Source organism: Candoia aspera, chromosome 8 (genome assembly GCF_035149785.1).
Source record: "Candoia aspera isolate rCanAsp1 chromosome 8, rCanAsp1.hap2, whole genome shotgun sequence".
Taxonomy (NCBI): Eukaryota; Metazoa; Chordata; class Lepidosauria; order Squamata; family Boidae; genus Candoia; species Candoia aspera.
The window spans coordinates 27,760,712-27,776,949 of NC_086160.1; the positions used below are offsets into that span (position 1 = coordinate 27,760,712).

At 33.9% G+C, this 16,238-nt stretch overlaps 1 protein-coding gene and 1 pseudogene across 2 annotated transcripts; one reads left to right on the forward strand and one right to left on the reverse strand.

The window, feature by feature from the left end:
- Positions 1–1,617: 1,617 nt before the first annotated feature.
- Positions 1,618–16,236, reverse strand: CEP44 (centrosomal protein 44). Of its 2 annotated transcripts, none has more exons than XM_063310022.1 (11): positions 15,962–16,236; positions 14,299–14,429; positions 12,783–12,930; positions 12,133–12,279; positions 11,367–11,474; positions 10,049–10,201; positions 7,882–8,091; positions 6,116–6,191; positions 4,983–5,107; positions 4,816–4,853; positions 1,618–4,246 (listed from the first exon to the last, which is right to left on the reverse strand). In XM_063310022.1, exons 2-11 carry the CDS (start codon positions 14,385–14,387, stop codon positions 4,174–4,176), a joined length of 1,167 nt encoding a protein of 388 aa, XP_063166092.1. In that variant the 5' UTR covers positions 14,388–14,429; positions 15,962–16,236; the 3' UTR covers positions 1,618–4,173. The 2 variants fall into 2 exon arrangements, with proteins under 2 accessions (XP_063166092.1, XP_063166090.1); XM_063310020.1 differs by having other exon boundaries at positions 15,954–16,235.
- On the forward strand, positions 1,776–1,887 carry LOC134502490 (U2 spliceosomal RNA; annotated as a pseudogene).
- Positions 16,237–16,238: the final 2 nt, after the last annotated feature.

A 16,238-nucleotide genomic window follows, 5' to 3' on the forward strand; every position in this document is an offset into this window, starting at 1 on the left:
ATTAATCTCCATAATTCGATTGCAAGGCAGCATGGCCAATTATGAAGACTTGGAGTTTCCAACCAGCAATAACTGGGAATGTGTATATGGTCCATTCCTGATTCCCAACAACCTGAGCTTCCATGATGGCAACCATTTTGCTTCAACACTTCAGCTTTAATGACAGGCTTGAGATTACATATGCCTTCTCTATTTGGCATCCTCCAAACGTGTTGGGACAGTAACCGGTAGGATTCTCAGAGTAATGGCTACCCATCTGGCTCAGCTGCGTAGCTGAAGTCCCAACACCTTTGGAGGGAGAGGCTTATCTGTCTAATCTTCTCAATTCGTGATTGCAATTCGAATGTAGAAAGATACAACAGGGAAGGCTGTATAACCTGGATAAGTATATACATAGGTTAGCCATCACAATGTATATATAGGTATCTGTTCATACAGAATGTTATAGTACTTTTCATGAGAAGTATAACACAAATACAACAAATAACCTTTGCATTTCCAACCATTTTCCTAATAGATGTGTTTAAAACAGACAGTTGTATGCATACATTATTGTATACTACTAGTTTCATGCTTTGGGGTAAAGGAGAGTAGTTATAAAAGAAACTTCACATACATTCTTTGGGCCATTTAATCATCCATTTCCATTAGAGTCTCTTTGTAAAGCCATTTTCATTTTGATAAATGACTTAAAACAACTAACTGCAGTGACTAATTTATTAATGCTTTCAGCCTGGCCACAAATATATACAGATATCTTAAAGCCAACTGGCATGAATATACGTATTGTGTAAAACCACATTATTTCATAGCTTGTGTGTAGTTCACTGCAGGAATATTTATTTTTTGGCACATCACCTCTTTCTTACCAGAGTGATTTATAAGGTTCCTTAATTAATTTGAAGTTAACATACTGCATTATAGCTATACTGGTATTCTGCTTTAAGGAACACATTTTCCAGATTGTAACTTTAGTTATAAAGTATTATCAAAAAAAATTCAGAAAATTATTTACTTACATATTCCTTGGATTCATATTGTGCCATTAATATGATATTCCCTGCTTTAATATACACTTAAAATCAATACATTTAAGTAAAATAAGTTATATATACATATTTATTGTTTTCTGTTCTCTCATAGATTCTAGATGATTACAAGAATGCCAGCATTATTTCTGATAACCAGATGTTGAAGCTACATGAGACTTTAACACTTGTTTAATGCTAAAGTATAGTACAATTCTGCAGCTGACAAGATATTTACTCTTTATTATAGAAAAGGCCCCTATCCCAAAGGAAAGTATGCAAAATATCCAGAACACAGTATTTTCTGAATACTTTTATTCATACTTTAAAGAAAGGGGATCTTAAAGGTGATCTAGCAACCTCATTTTATCACTAAACTGCTGTTAGGAAAGTTTAAGCTAATTTAAAATGCTAATTAAACTGATATTCTAATGAACCACATTTAATTCAACAAAAGTACCCTTTCATGTGAACAGAAAGAAAAACAATAGATTTTATTATTACTTGGAGATGTGCTCAAAATGTTATATCAGTTCATGTTATGCAGAAAAAAATGCTTTTAAAGGGTACCTTGAGAACATTATGTTGTGCTGGACAATTCACTGGATTTTGTAGGTGCTCGTGGTTTTTTTTTTTTTTCTTAATTTCATCGTTTTGAGCAAACAGAAAAATATTAGAAATGGAAATTATGTTTTTTGTAGTTACAAGAAGACTGATCCTTGAAGAACATATCTCTGTCAACTGTACAATTATTCTCAGACTTTTGGCTAAGATCAAGTGTAGTATCTGTTCTTATCAGTTTTATTATACAATGGTCTGAAGAACTTTCCTCACTTTATTTTTGAATGAGCTACCACCACCAGGAACACTGGGAGGACTATTCAGATATTTGAACTGTTATGCTATTTTATATGTTGGATTTCCTATTTTATTTTCCTCATGTTAGGTAAACTGATTTAATGCTATATAGTAATACTTTTATTTGGCATGCAGTTACACCTAAGCACATAACTAACGAACAATAAAATTACAACATCATACAAATAAATTGATAAATATAAAACAATCATTTTTCACAAATATTACTTAACCCCAACATTACTATAGTTTAAGATGTTACTAGATACTGCGGCTCCCAAAATGTTCTTCCAAATTCATAAAAGACCTGAAAGAAGAATTGTTTTTAGGATATTTTTTAATTACACAAGATTAGACTCCAAATACTGTCTACAAATAAATCTATCATTGATTTCTTTGTAGACAGTACAAAGAAATCAATGTATCTGATTGCAGGCTGGAGAAGGATCTGAAAGTTGAGATTGCTACTCTCACATATAGAAGAAAAAAAAAAGGAACCCATCAGGAATGTGCATGTCATTTAAATGTTAATATATAACATGGCATGAGTCATGTATCTAGGATGAGTACAGTTCAGTATTTAAAAGAGATGCACAAGTAGCTTTTTCATTTGTTTCATTCTTGTTTACCTCCTCTCTTTTTATTAATTGATCCTCATATTCATAACACATGAATGGAACCTGACTACTTTCACAACCCATGACTTGTATGAAGAAAAATATGTACATGTGACATGATGCATGAAACTTCCTAGAAGCTACTGTTTTTTCACAGATAAATTTCCAGGGCTTTTGGGATCCTAATGATAGTTATTTAGAAGGTTCACCATATCTTTGTGTTATTTTTAAATAATCACAAATGCAGATGTTAGTATATACTGTACATTTAAAAAGAACAGGAAAAATCAGGCAGTCAAATCTGACTGTTCACTCATAGATTCTTACCAATTGAAAATTAGGGGGAAAAATTATTCTTCAAGTAACAAATTTATTTCTCCAATTTGCTCCCACTCCCAACAGAGTAAAGAGAATATTAGCAATTCAACTATACATAGTTGAATAAATATAATTAATGATGCAATTCCTAAGTTGCTCAATAGTATCCCAGTATTGTGAAAAGCAACTTGAATTACTTAAAATATTAGATACAAGTAGGACTCTACTATTAATATAGTGTGATTAGCCAAACAGATATACTGAGTTAGAAGGATTTCTGATTCTGGTCTATTTAATCAAACTGGGAATATGATTAACTTTTGAGAAGACACAGTTTAAACTAGCTTTCAAAGTCTGTACAAGTTGGTTTGACACAGGGGGTATATGCCTCCCCTCCCCCCCCAAATTATTGTAAAGAAACTGCTCTCTCACATTTTCAGACCCCACCATTAAAAACCCTTCAATGATAAATGTGATCTTTAATGCCACTTAAAGATCATTCTTTCCATATGAACTGATGGAAGTAAGATTAATATATTATAGTATGATTAAAAACTTCTCAATTTAACACGTAAGTATGGAACAATTTAAAGAAGTTTCTTCATTTCCTCAATTCCTGCTTCTCACCCAAATAAATCATATTTATGGCTATGTCACATCAACCTTAATCTCAAAGAGTTATTTTATATGGCTTCAAATCATAAAATTGTTGTGTATCTTTATATACTGAATTGATGGCCTCCATCTGTGCTGCTGATCTTACAATGTGCCAGATTATCTAGCACTAATGTTCAACACATTTGCTAGTCAAAATCTCTAGACCTTATTTATTTATTTGAATAACTTTTTATCAAAATAGCCTTTACTTTGTCAGACTCACTGAAAGCTGACATAAATTGCTGTTCTGACCATGGATGAATATTAAAGTATATCTGTATGTATTTAAGATATGTTAAAAACAGTATGTGTACAATATGTGTAAAAGGCTTGCACACTTTATTGATGTCAAGATGGCAGATACATATTTCCCTTGGGTACAATATGCAAGTCCCAGCTGGACTTTTTCCAACAGGATATAAAATACAGTCACTGATCCTGTTTTTTAAAAATATATATTGTTTAACCTAATGCCAGCAAACTTAGTTACAAAAATAGTCTGTGGGTACAGTAATAATGTTACCATATATTGAGGTTATTTGTAATTAAATGATACTTACATCAATGGCACACATATATACAAAATATATATTTAAAAATAGGAATGGTTTAAATACTTTCAGTCCCAAACAATAAAAAAGGATCCAAAGAGTTCTTAAAAAAGGTTATGAATGCACATAATTAGTTTCAGTTCTCTAGCTGACTGGAGTAGAATACTCTGAAGAGGTGTTACGTGAAGTCTTCAACAACTCTGAAGTTTCTTCAATCCTGAAGACATTATAAAAAAATGTAAATTGGTCTCTTTCAAAATATTAAGATAAAATCAGTAGCAATTTTGTATCTATATTAGAAATCAATAAATTTAAATAACTTCATAGAAACATGATTGAACAGAGATATTCCAATACATTAAACAAGTTCTTAATTTTACAAATTAATAATACTTTAAATATTTCTCAGTAGGAAACTGAGAATTATGCTGATGTTAAAACAAAAAAACATGCAGACTTTCCAGCTACCTCATAGGGGAGTATAGAAAACACATGTACGGTAAACTCATGATTTAATGGAGAAAAGGAGTATCAGTTGAAGTAGAATGTCCACTAAGTCTGAATCCACATGTGAAATTGAAATGAGATTTTGTTTGTGCATATTTTATGCATCTATGCATATGTAAAATGGCAAATAGAATTTTATGTCTGGTGTATGGAAGGATTCTGTTCACTTAATCTGATACTGGTTTAACCAAGGTCCATTAAATTGTTTTCTCTACTCTGTATTTGCATTTGAAATCTTGTTTGTTAAAAAATAAATCTGTACTGAACCCTCTTACTTACATTTTGTTTATTCTTTCCATTTTTTGTATTGTTGTTTCCTACAATTTAAGAGTTGCAAGAGTTTTAACTTAGTATATTTACATTACCAAAGACAAGTAAAATCACAAACATGTTTATTCTATAGCTCTGCCAAAATATATAATTTATACATGTCAGTTTTAACTTACTTTTGAAACTTCTGACACACCATTATCATTAATGGCCATGGCTTTGGGAGATGGGTTTGCAGATAACAGTGAACTATATCCAGATGACTGATGAAGACTCTCTGGCAATTCTACCTTCTCTTTATCTGTGAATAAACACTCGTTTTAAAGATCAGCTTTGCCTTTATGCACTAACCAGGTTAGTTATCATATAAACTGATTTGCAGAATATATTCACAAAAGAAACTGATGGGAACTAGTAAAGCTATACTTTCAGGTGATTTCAGATGTGAATGTTATAATGTAAATTCCCTTAAATTACTATTGTAATCAGCATCAGTTCAACCTGATAAATTATTTATACAACCTTTCCCAGTATAAACCTTTTCTAGTTCAAAGACATCCAGTTTATGAGATATGAATTTGAAATTTCTGATTGTGTTAGAAAGTGTTTGTGGTAACCACAAGGTGTTTTTAAACAACAATAAAACTTTCTATGGATATACCAATCTTTTATATTGAGAACATGTTAGTTAATTTTGTCTAAAGGAAGAAAACATATATGAAACTTGCTGATGGATCTCAGAGCTTAGACACAGCAGCTTACTATTTTATACTGCAAAACTTTTCCAACTTCCATACACTAGAATTAATTTATAGGTAGGCACTTCTGTAGCTTAGCATCAAATATAATGCTTTAGAAAATAGGAGAAATCATTTTTATTTTTTATTTAATATGAATGCTAAGCAACATAGACAGATTTGTTCCTGATCAGACTCTCTGGTTAAAAAAAACAGCCATTCAGACAGATACACAAACAAGGTGCAACAGACAATACTTCTCAGCAACTGACTTATTTTTCTTCTTTGAAAATCTTATTAAAAACATTGAAATAACTACAATCTAAGATAGCAAGACAACTGTCCACTTAAATTTAGATACATTCCTTACAATATTCATAAATTTGTTACTTACAACAAAGAAAGCATGGAAAAACACACATAACAATAAGACAGCATTAAAAAAAGTGATTATATGCTGTAGCAACTAAAATTTAGATTGACTAAATTTCAGTGTAATGTAACGTATTTAAATGGACAGTATTTTAGCAAAATTAAAAAACAGACTGAAGAAAGCTACATCAAGTACTTACCAGGAGAAACTGGAGTTATATTTCTGCTAGAAGTATCTTCTTCATTCACATTATTAAATTCTGTAGGTAAGTCAGCCTGAAATTATGAGATTTATCATTAACACATGATTTGGTCAGTAAAATAACTAGTTATTTTGGGGTTTCTTGTCCTACTTCTGCAGTAACTAAGCTATATTATAATCACTTTCTTAACACATTAGTAGCATATGCAATGGCCTTAATTTTCAAAAATTATAATTCAGGAAGTCACAGACTAAGGTATATAAATCCTATCTTCCTATTTTACTCCAGTTACAGTATCGCAACACATGAACTGGCAAACTATGTTTAGCATAATCTCCAAACCCTGAATTGAAGCACTATCTAACCTGAGATAAAGGGATATTTTTGCAGATCATGTTTCAAATGGGAGTACGTCAAAAATAATAAAGCTGCATAGCTTGCTGTTTGTATGTTATTATCAGAATTCCAGTCCTATACCACTGAAGTTAGATAGAATAAAATTCATGGACTAGATCCAGTGCTGTCTTGTTACTAGGGGAAGCTTTCTTCTATGTGAAAAACAGTTGTTGGTTTGTTTGTTTTTGGTCCAAGTGCAAAATCCTTGCATAAAAAAAGACAAATCCCCAAATGTAGTTTCATATATTAAGAGGCCATCTCCTGTGAACAAAGGGCTATTGAAATTACAGCTGTCCTGCTATACTGTATCTTCTATAAAGACTCACAGACCCATTTTATAACTCCCTATTTGATAAAATACCCAGGAAATTCTAATCTTTTTTATGTACAGTTGTTGCTATCTGATCAGTATGATTCAGTTTCTTTTAATGCAGCAAAATTTTGTTATACTGTCTCTAAATTAGGCAGACTTTGATTGCCCACTGATGATCCCACCTTTAATGTTTTATTTCATTTTAATGCATTTTTATTTTTATTTGTATAAATTTTTATTTTATTTGTAGTTCTGGTTTGTGACCAAAATAAAATACTGATTGATTGATTAAGAAAGCCAGTGTGGTATAACGCTTAAGGTGCTAGACCGGAAGCAGGAACACCTGGCTTCTAATCCTCCCTTAGGCACAGAAGCCAGCTGAGAGTCACTCCTCCTCTAATCAGCATCAGACTCTGTGACAAGCCAGCTGATGAACAAAACAGCTCTTGCCAAGCAAGCAGACCCTGAGACCATGCAGGACAAACACTAAGAAAAACAACAACAATGGTCCTATGTTGGACACGAAAATAATGCCTGTTTTACATTCTTTGGTTCAAATTTGCAGTTTTAAAATAACAGTATTTATTTATTTATTTATGATAAATGTATTTATTTATGATAAGCAGAAACCTGTATGTTGTTTTAACATAGTATTTGAAACTTATTGAAAATCAAATAAATTACTTAAAATTGAGAAAATTTCAAATAATACAGAAAGCTGATAAACAGTAAACACAACAGTATTTCATACATTGACAATTATTTTCATTAATATGCATTAATAGTAAATGGATAGATAGTGACAGCAGTTGGAATAGAATTATTATTTTCAGTAGTTTCTATAGGCTTTCCGTTATAGTTGAAAAAGTAATATTTTAGAAGGGTTTCTTTGGAAAAGAAAGTACCTTCTTTCATTTTGATAGCATCATGAGTGTAAAATAGGGACAGCTTGAATTAATAACTTAGCCAGATAACCTCTAAAAATCAAATTGTAATATTAAACATTTTGCACTTCTAATTTTTATTAGAGAGGAAAGTAGATAATAAAACATACTGTTTTGGAATGAAGCAATAGTTGAGTCTCAAGGAGGAGGACACGGCTCAAAAGGTTATTCCACTCATTCTCTTCTATAATAACTTTCCCTTGCAGTTTCTTCTCTAAAGTCTGTAACTTCTCTTCCACACTGTTCAGTGTATGAAACTTTTGCTGTAGTTCTGCAAGTTGACTCTTTAATATTTCTACTTCATCTTCTTTCTTTACGGCCTGGAATTAACATAGTTTTCATTCACTGTAGTCATAGCACAAATTTAGACTTTTATTAATTACATTAAACATGTAAATAGGCCTCCATGTGAAACCAGAAAGCAGATCCATGATGCTGGTCCATTCACTAGAACTTTGAACACTAGCACTAACATTTGCACCACAGAAAGTTACAAGTAAGGAGAAGAACACTGGCATAAGTTCTAATCATTCGAATATAACTCCCTTCATATGATTAATTTGTAAAGCAATCAATACAGTATTTTATATACTCATTTTCTATCAAGGCATTTTTAAAAGTCATAGAAGTTCTTTTTATGGGATTTTCCTTTACCTTATGGGTTTCAGTTTAATCCAACTGATAAAGCATCTCCTCTCAGATGAGGAATCAGTTGAAATTATAGAAAGTTCTACTTAAACAAGATAATTATCAATATTTATTTCACAAAGTATATATATATAAAAAAGAATATGATTCATTATCCCAATGCAGCATCACGTCATCAAAAACAAGAGACCATTATTAGATTGCAAAGGAACAGAGTATAAAACCCTGATGCAACTAGTAAAATAAAATAAAAATTCAACATCTGCACAGCGTCCTTCCAAATAATGCATGCACTGTAAAAGATAAATTTAGAGAAAGCAAGCAAAGAACCAGGAGAAGTATAAAAATATACAAACCTTCCACATATCTTGTATGTGACTGGCTGTATAGGAAAGGTCTAGACAAGAAAAGTACAGGGATAAGCCTTGGAATGGTGGGCAAGATGAGACACCTACTACCTCTAAGAAGGATAAACTAAGAATTGAGGAAGTGCATAGAATAAGTTGCCAGTGTAGACAATGATAAAGAAATATAGTAGATGCTCGGTAGAATGCAGAATTAAGGAAAATGAAAGAAATATTATTCTTTAAAACGTAAGACAGGCTTGTCTGAACATCAGTCCTAAGGATCAAATCACAAAACATACCAGAGAATGTCAGTATACTGGTGTGATGTACTGTAATGGATATTTTCTCAGAATTATTAGAGGGATAATAGAAAATCACATATTTTGAAATAATTTAAATAGGGAGGAAGGTTACCGACTTTTGTCTATGAGGTTGCAAGTCCAATGAACATGAATAGTAAATAAGATACATCTGTGCCAGTTCAGATTTCATTTCAGATCTGTTCTGTAGAAGCTAGCAGGATAGTTAGCAAAACATCCACACATAATGATTGCCTCACAGGGCATTACCTGAAAGTCATTTCATCAATTATAGAAAAGTATTATCTTTTCATTGATCTCATGGCCGAGTTGGATTTGAGTACAGTTGGACTTCCAGAGGAAAAAGTGGAGTGAGGGGAAAAAGAATTAAAACTGTCATATTTCATTCCTTCCTGTATCATAAGATTGCCTTGTCAAAGCAGAAACACTTGTAAAACTCTAGAAGCAATTCTTTATCTTTATCCATTAGGTAAAGGTAAAGGTTTCCCTTGACGTAAAGTCCAGTCGTGTCCGACTCTAGGGGGCGGTGCTCATCTCCGTTTCAAAGCCTTGGAGTCGGCGTTGTCCATAGGACACTTCCGGGTCATGTGGCCAGCATGACTCACGGAACGCTGTTACCTTCCCGCCGAAGCGGTACCAATTAATCTACTCACATTTGCATGTTTTCGAACTGCTTGGTGTGCAGAAGCTGGGACGAGCAACGGGAGCTCACCCCGCCGTGCGGTTTCGAACCGCCGACCTTCCGATCGACAGCTCAGCGGTTTAACCCGCAGCGCCACCGCGTCCCTTTACCTTTACCTACCACTGCAATATAATAATGCAAACACTATTTTATCTAAATAACTTTATTCACATTAGCATTTATTCAATTATGATTTGTCTACTAGTACTGCTACAAACAGTGGTTTTCAATGTCATTTTAATAAGCAGGAAGTGGTCTAAGAGAATGAGAATGATTTTACCTGTTCATCTATATTATCCAAGATATCAGTGGCACTGTCCAAAACTTCAGCGTTACTGACAACGTAATCTTTCACTTCCTTCAGTGTTTCACTGATGAAATCTTCAGGGATATGCATGTTAATTACACTTTTGTGACGTTCTACTTGAGGTTTCTTAGCGTGTAAAAGACCCCATCCAAAGTAATAGTAAAGGATGTATTAAACAAAATCAGATTCAATTACAAAGCACTTTGATTTAAAGCATCTGTGGAATATTCTTATATAGAAGCAATACAAGCATTGATATTCGAAAACACAATCCTGCTTGCTTTCCTTAATATTGTACAGACAGATAATCTCAAGCCTAAAGGACAAGTAGGCCATATTCTCTTTGTGATTCAACATCAGCCCCATTTGTATAATTGTGAACACCAGTTTAAGTTCCAGATTCACAACTACAGTTTCATCAAAGCATATGCTTAGTGATGGATACAAAAGAAATAAAATTTCTCAATATGTTCTCTTTAGGAAATTGATTTTTATTTTTTTTAAAACAACTCATTCATAACTGATAAATACACTACAGCCAAGTTGCTTATCCTGCTTATATTCAGGGTTTGAAAGGCAGCCAACAAACAATATGTTAATTGGATAAAGAAGCCATTTAAAAATATCAATTGTAATCTAAGAAAGAGCATTTGGGGGATGTTGAATTTGGGTTCTACCCCATTGGATTGTGCCATTATGATTTACGTTCTGTTGCTTTTAATTATGATTTATATTCTGTTGCTTTTAGTCTCTATTTCTGCTGCACACTAGTCAGAGAAGAGTGGCATAGAAACGTCAGTCAATAGTCCTCAGGCAGCAGTCTTTGTACAAATGTCCTCATTTAGTGAGAAGTAATCCATTTGCAGATTGGGATGACAGAATTGTCAGATTCAATGGTTTGGAAATTAAAAATAGAAAGTTCATTAGACCTTAATTCTGTCACCTCAATCATTGATTGGTATAATGAAGGCCTCCTTAAACAGACTTCATAAACAGATCACAATGTAACATAGAACAGACTTATTTTATGAAGATTTGAGAGTCATCCTACAGTATGAGGATGGAAAGTTAAAAAAGAGATTATGTGAACAGTTCAGTAAGATAGCATAATGCCGTTTACATTCTCTCAGACATTATTCTGGGAGAAATAGCTACTGGTGCTGAAAACAGATGAAAAAACAGGATCTGGGAACACCAAAGTATCCAGTAAGATATTTAAAAATGACATGTTTCATTTTTTTTTAAAAAATAATATTTAATTCTCATCTTAAAGAATGTTGAATGTTCCTACCTGCTGCAAATCCACAGTACTGATAGCTACAGTATCAGACTGATTAGAAGAACTTGCATGGGCTAGAGATTTAACAGAATGGATTCTCTTTTCTGTTTGGGGTTTTACCTATAAGACATAAAAAGCCAATATCCAGTGTTAGGCTAAGAACTGCATTTTATGCAACACAGAATATGTTTATTACATCAGACTGCTGAAGTTCAGGATCTTAAAGTATAGGATGGACCACATATGGTTATATCGTATCAGTATACTAATGGAATAGCACCGGTCAGCAGATAGCATGGGGGGAAAGGGAACTCTCTCTCCAAAACTGTTCTGGAAAATAATGAGATATTCTGACAATTTTGGGATGGGGAGTTTTTTTGGAGAGCCTACATATACAAGTGGAAACCTTCACATAGAAGCCCAAAGCTATTTATACAATAAATCTTTCAAGTGTTAAATCTGACCAATGTGAGCAAATTGACAACTAATTTAAAGTCCTAGTAAAACCACTGCAATTTTAACTGCAAGAAGGATATAAGAAAGGGATGAAATTAAATGAAAGGAGGAATGAAAAATAAATAAATAATTACATAAAACGGTGGGAAATCCAATGGAAAAGCCCAAATCATAGAGTGTTTAGTAAATGGCACATAAACTAATAGGATAGGCAAGGATTTTATTAATAAAAACAAACATTAATAAAAACAAACAAGGGGGTTATTAAACATTTGCTTACTGTCATTTTTTTTTATCAAAAACACTAATTAACTTTCAGTACCTTATTCATGTTACTGAATTCTTTGTGCCTTTTATAAATGTAACTAATAATATCACAAACAATCTGTATTTTTCTTTCTGCAAAGCCATATTGAAGGAATTGCTGTTTTGACAAGACTGGTTTATACTGAAATTGATCACGAAGAAGCTGCAGAGAACAGATAAAAAAGGAATTTGTTTTCATAGTACTTATACGTCTGCTTAGTATAGTAGAGATGGGGAAGCTCCTGCCCATAAAACTTTCCAAAAACTGCCCCATCTCCAAAGGCCTGCCTCTTTCTGTGACCCTTTTTCTGGGCACATAGGAATAACTTCATTCCCCCACTTTCTCTGAACAAAAAAATAAGCACTTTTCATTGTGCACAAAGAATAAATAAGCAATTATTCTGGGGTCATTCTTTAAGGAAAAAGGCAACCTCTCCATAGAGATGTTGGTTAGAGGACTGCATATAGTCACAATATAAGAAATTCAGAGGTAGAGGTCTTATAGAACACTATGCGATAATGCACTAAAAGTTAAATCAATGTTTAAATTCCAAGGGACAATGACACTTTTACTTCTTCATTACTATAAATAAAATAAATTAATGGTAACATTGCCACATTAGCATATTTAAGATATATATATATATATATACACCGTATATACACCTTATATATGGCATCAACAAAACGTGAATCATTCTTCGCTGTAAGTTCCACCCCTGATTCCATTACGAGTTCCGTAATATATGTTGAGAATGATGTGAAACAGTAATTGATGATTGGCAAAAACACAGATGGATCACCCTTTGCCAACCTGTAATGGTGGAAAAACTAGGTAAGAAATTACTGATGATTCAAAACTTTCAGATTCCCTGCAGTACAGCAGTTTTATTTCTATACTTTGGAAACACTGTCATAGTAGCAGACCATCATTACATTTAATTAATAGTATTTTACAATTAATTTCTGCTTCCAGAGTACTTAATCTGCATTTCTGGGAGATAGTGTATCATTATTGTTTAACATGTAAAAACAACATAAATTGAAACACTGTTATTTTCTCAAGCTCTTCCCAAAAGAGGATTTGGATTTATTTCCTAACTTTAGACACAACATTCACTACCTAGGGAATATATTATATAGATTTATTAAAAGGATGCAAAAAGTGGTTTTTATCTATCTAGAAGTTGCAACAACAAACCAATATGCACTTGATATATGCTGTAGACTATTTTAAATATTATATTCTGCATTTCATTGAAGGTTAAGGTTATGACTAAAATGGTAGAAATTCATTTAAACAATAACGATCACCAATTTAAAATTATCTAGCAATTAACATGACCCTAGATAAATACTTCATGAAAAGAAAAATGCTATGGCATGCAAACAAATTATCTTGTTTATTTCATTATGATTTATAAATAAAGGGAATAGTTTAGGATGACAAATCTGGTAGAATTGTAGAACATTCTTTTCACTTTTAAAAAAGAACACAGAGATCAAAGGGCACTGTCATAGTCCAACTCTGCTTCCTACTCAGTATTGACTTAACAGATTGCTTTTATTACTCAACAGTTGTTTATTTCTGATTTAATTTTGTAACTATAGTCTACCTGAGCAGACAGAAAATTTTTCTAATGGTAAAATTATTTCTGTTAAAAGAATACAGATTCCTTCTTTCTTCTGCACACCCTCAAAATCTGTACTAGAAAGCTGGTAATTTCTGGAGCAAATCTGGGGGTGCATAGTGGAGAAGAAAATATCAGTGACAATTGCAGAAAGTTTCCATTAAATCAGGTTCTCTGGAAACCAAGTAAAACAAAGAATAGTATAGATGATATAGTAATCTATCATTTAACAAGAATGCATCCAAAGGCTCCTTTCCTTGTCCCAAGAATGATGCAGCAAACCACCTATCTATTGTTTATTTTTAGATCAATGTCACAGAAATAAGGTACTTCTTTCATCCAGAAAATGCCACAGAGGAAAACCTGAAAAAAATCATAGATTCCCATTCTGGTTTGTTTTGATCAGAAGAAACTACTTTGCTACATTCAGATAATATACAATTTAAAAACAAAGATAGATTGTTTGCTGAGCAGGAAAAGCCAATAGGTATGTTCACCAATAAGCCACATTTATACTACTAATTATTAGCTACTAATATACTTCCACTTACCCCGTATAATCCACATCTCTAGGATAATTTATAACCCGAAGTCTTTGTTCTATCTTACACAAGTTTCCTTTTAAATCTCCTGTAGCCATGCTATAATTATTCTTTTAATTATAATGCATGCTCACTCTGGCCTAGAAAGCAGAATAATTTAATTTTGTATTACATATACAAACTTTATTTATTTATTAAATGAATATACTGTCAGGTTCAACTGACCCTCAGTATAAAACATTCATAAAATCAACACAAGTAAAATAACAATACAATACTATAAAATTTAATTTTAAAATACATTAGGGTCCAAATACTCTTAGGGAGTTCTGTCTTCAGTGCTTTTCTATATGATGGTAAGATAGGCACAATCCAAAATTCTAGAAAAGGTTGTTCCATGAAGTGTGGAACGTTACCAAAAATACTTCAAACCCCCATTTCTTTTATCTCACAACTTTACTTCACAAACTTTCCCACATGGGACAACCAAATCAGACAGAGTAATTCTAGCTAGAGAAGGCAGTTCTGAAGTCAAGCCATGTAGGGCTTTAAAAAAGCCATGTAGCACCACTTTGAATTGCACTCAGAAGTCTACTAGGAACCACTTCAGTGTTTCCAACACTGGAATTATACAAATTTAGCTGCTCTCACTTGCAGCATGCTGGCTGCTTAATACCACAGTAATTGAGGCTTTGAGCTGTCTTCAAAGGCAGCCCCATGTAAAGTGCATTGCAGTAATCCATTTAGGTGTCGATGATGGCATGAATCATTGCTACCTGCTTCATGTTAAGGCCATAACTACTGCATCAGCAAAAGCTGGATGAAAGATGTTCTATCCAGGGCCTCCACTGGTGCATCTTTCACAATCATGAATCCAGGAGTATCCCCAAGTCACAGATCTGCTTCTTCAGGGGAAATGTCATCCCATCCAGAGTTAATACTGATGCTAATAGAGAGTTAGATGGTCCATTGTATCCCTGGCCCAGCCAAGGGTGGAGTTATAAAACAAGGTATTACCAGAAAACTGATGGTACCTCACCCCAAACCAACACACAACTTCTTCCAACAGGCTTGTGTAGAATTAAACAACAGAGGAGAGTGGACTAAGCTCTATAGCACCCCACAAGAGAGTGCCAACCAGTCTGGCCTTTCATTCCCCACCACCCCCTACAAGACTCACCCAGTTAGCAAAGAGCAGAGTCAATGCAACAGTGTTGTTGACTCTAATTCTTACAGGTGGTCAAGTATGGCAACGTTATCAATGGTACTGACTGCCACTGCAAAGTCCAAATGGATAAGAGGAGCACTTCCTTCCCCCTCTAAGTCCTGACAGTTATCCACCAGAAAAACCGGTCAGCTAATGCTGTTTTCCTCCCTTCCCTGGATTGAGTGTTTTCACTGCTAATTTTAGAAAGTAGGAAGCGGTGCATAGTCACTGGTCATGTTTACGAACAACCAACCAACCAACTTAGGACAATCAAACCTCAAATGGTCTGCCTCCCACAAAATTTCGTGGAAGCATTTGCGCAAGAGGGAAGCACACTAGACGGGAAGGGGAGAGAGGGGGTCGGGAGGGTCAAGAAGATTGTATCCTTTGCTTTCCACTTATTTGACTGGGGAAAGCAACCTCTCCGCCACCCACTTTTCATCCACCCAACTCTTACATTTGTACCTGGGATGCTTTTCTCGGACAGTCGGAGAAACTCTTTGGGAACTTAGCAAGGATTGGAGAGGAAAGGCGTTTGAAGGCGCTGCAGGGGTGACGTCTGCCCGTTGCCACTAGCCCGGCCGCTTCGGTCTAGAGGGGGCTAGACCCGCCTTTTCCTCGCGCGCCGGGCTGCGGTTTCATCTGCACGCTGAGCGGCAGTTTAAGCGCTCCCGCGGGAAGCCAAAACTAGTTTTTATTTCGCGCCCACAGACTCCTGACTCCTTAATTTCAAAGCCCCTCT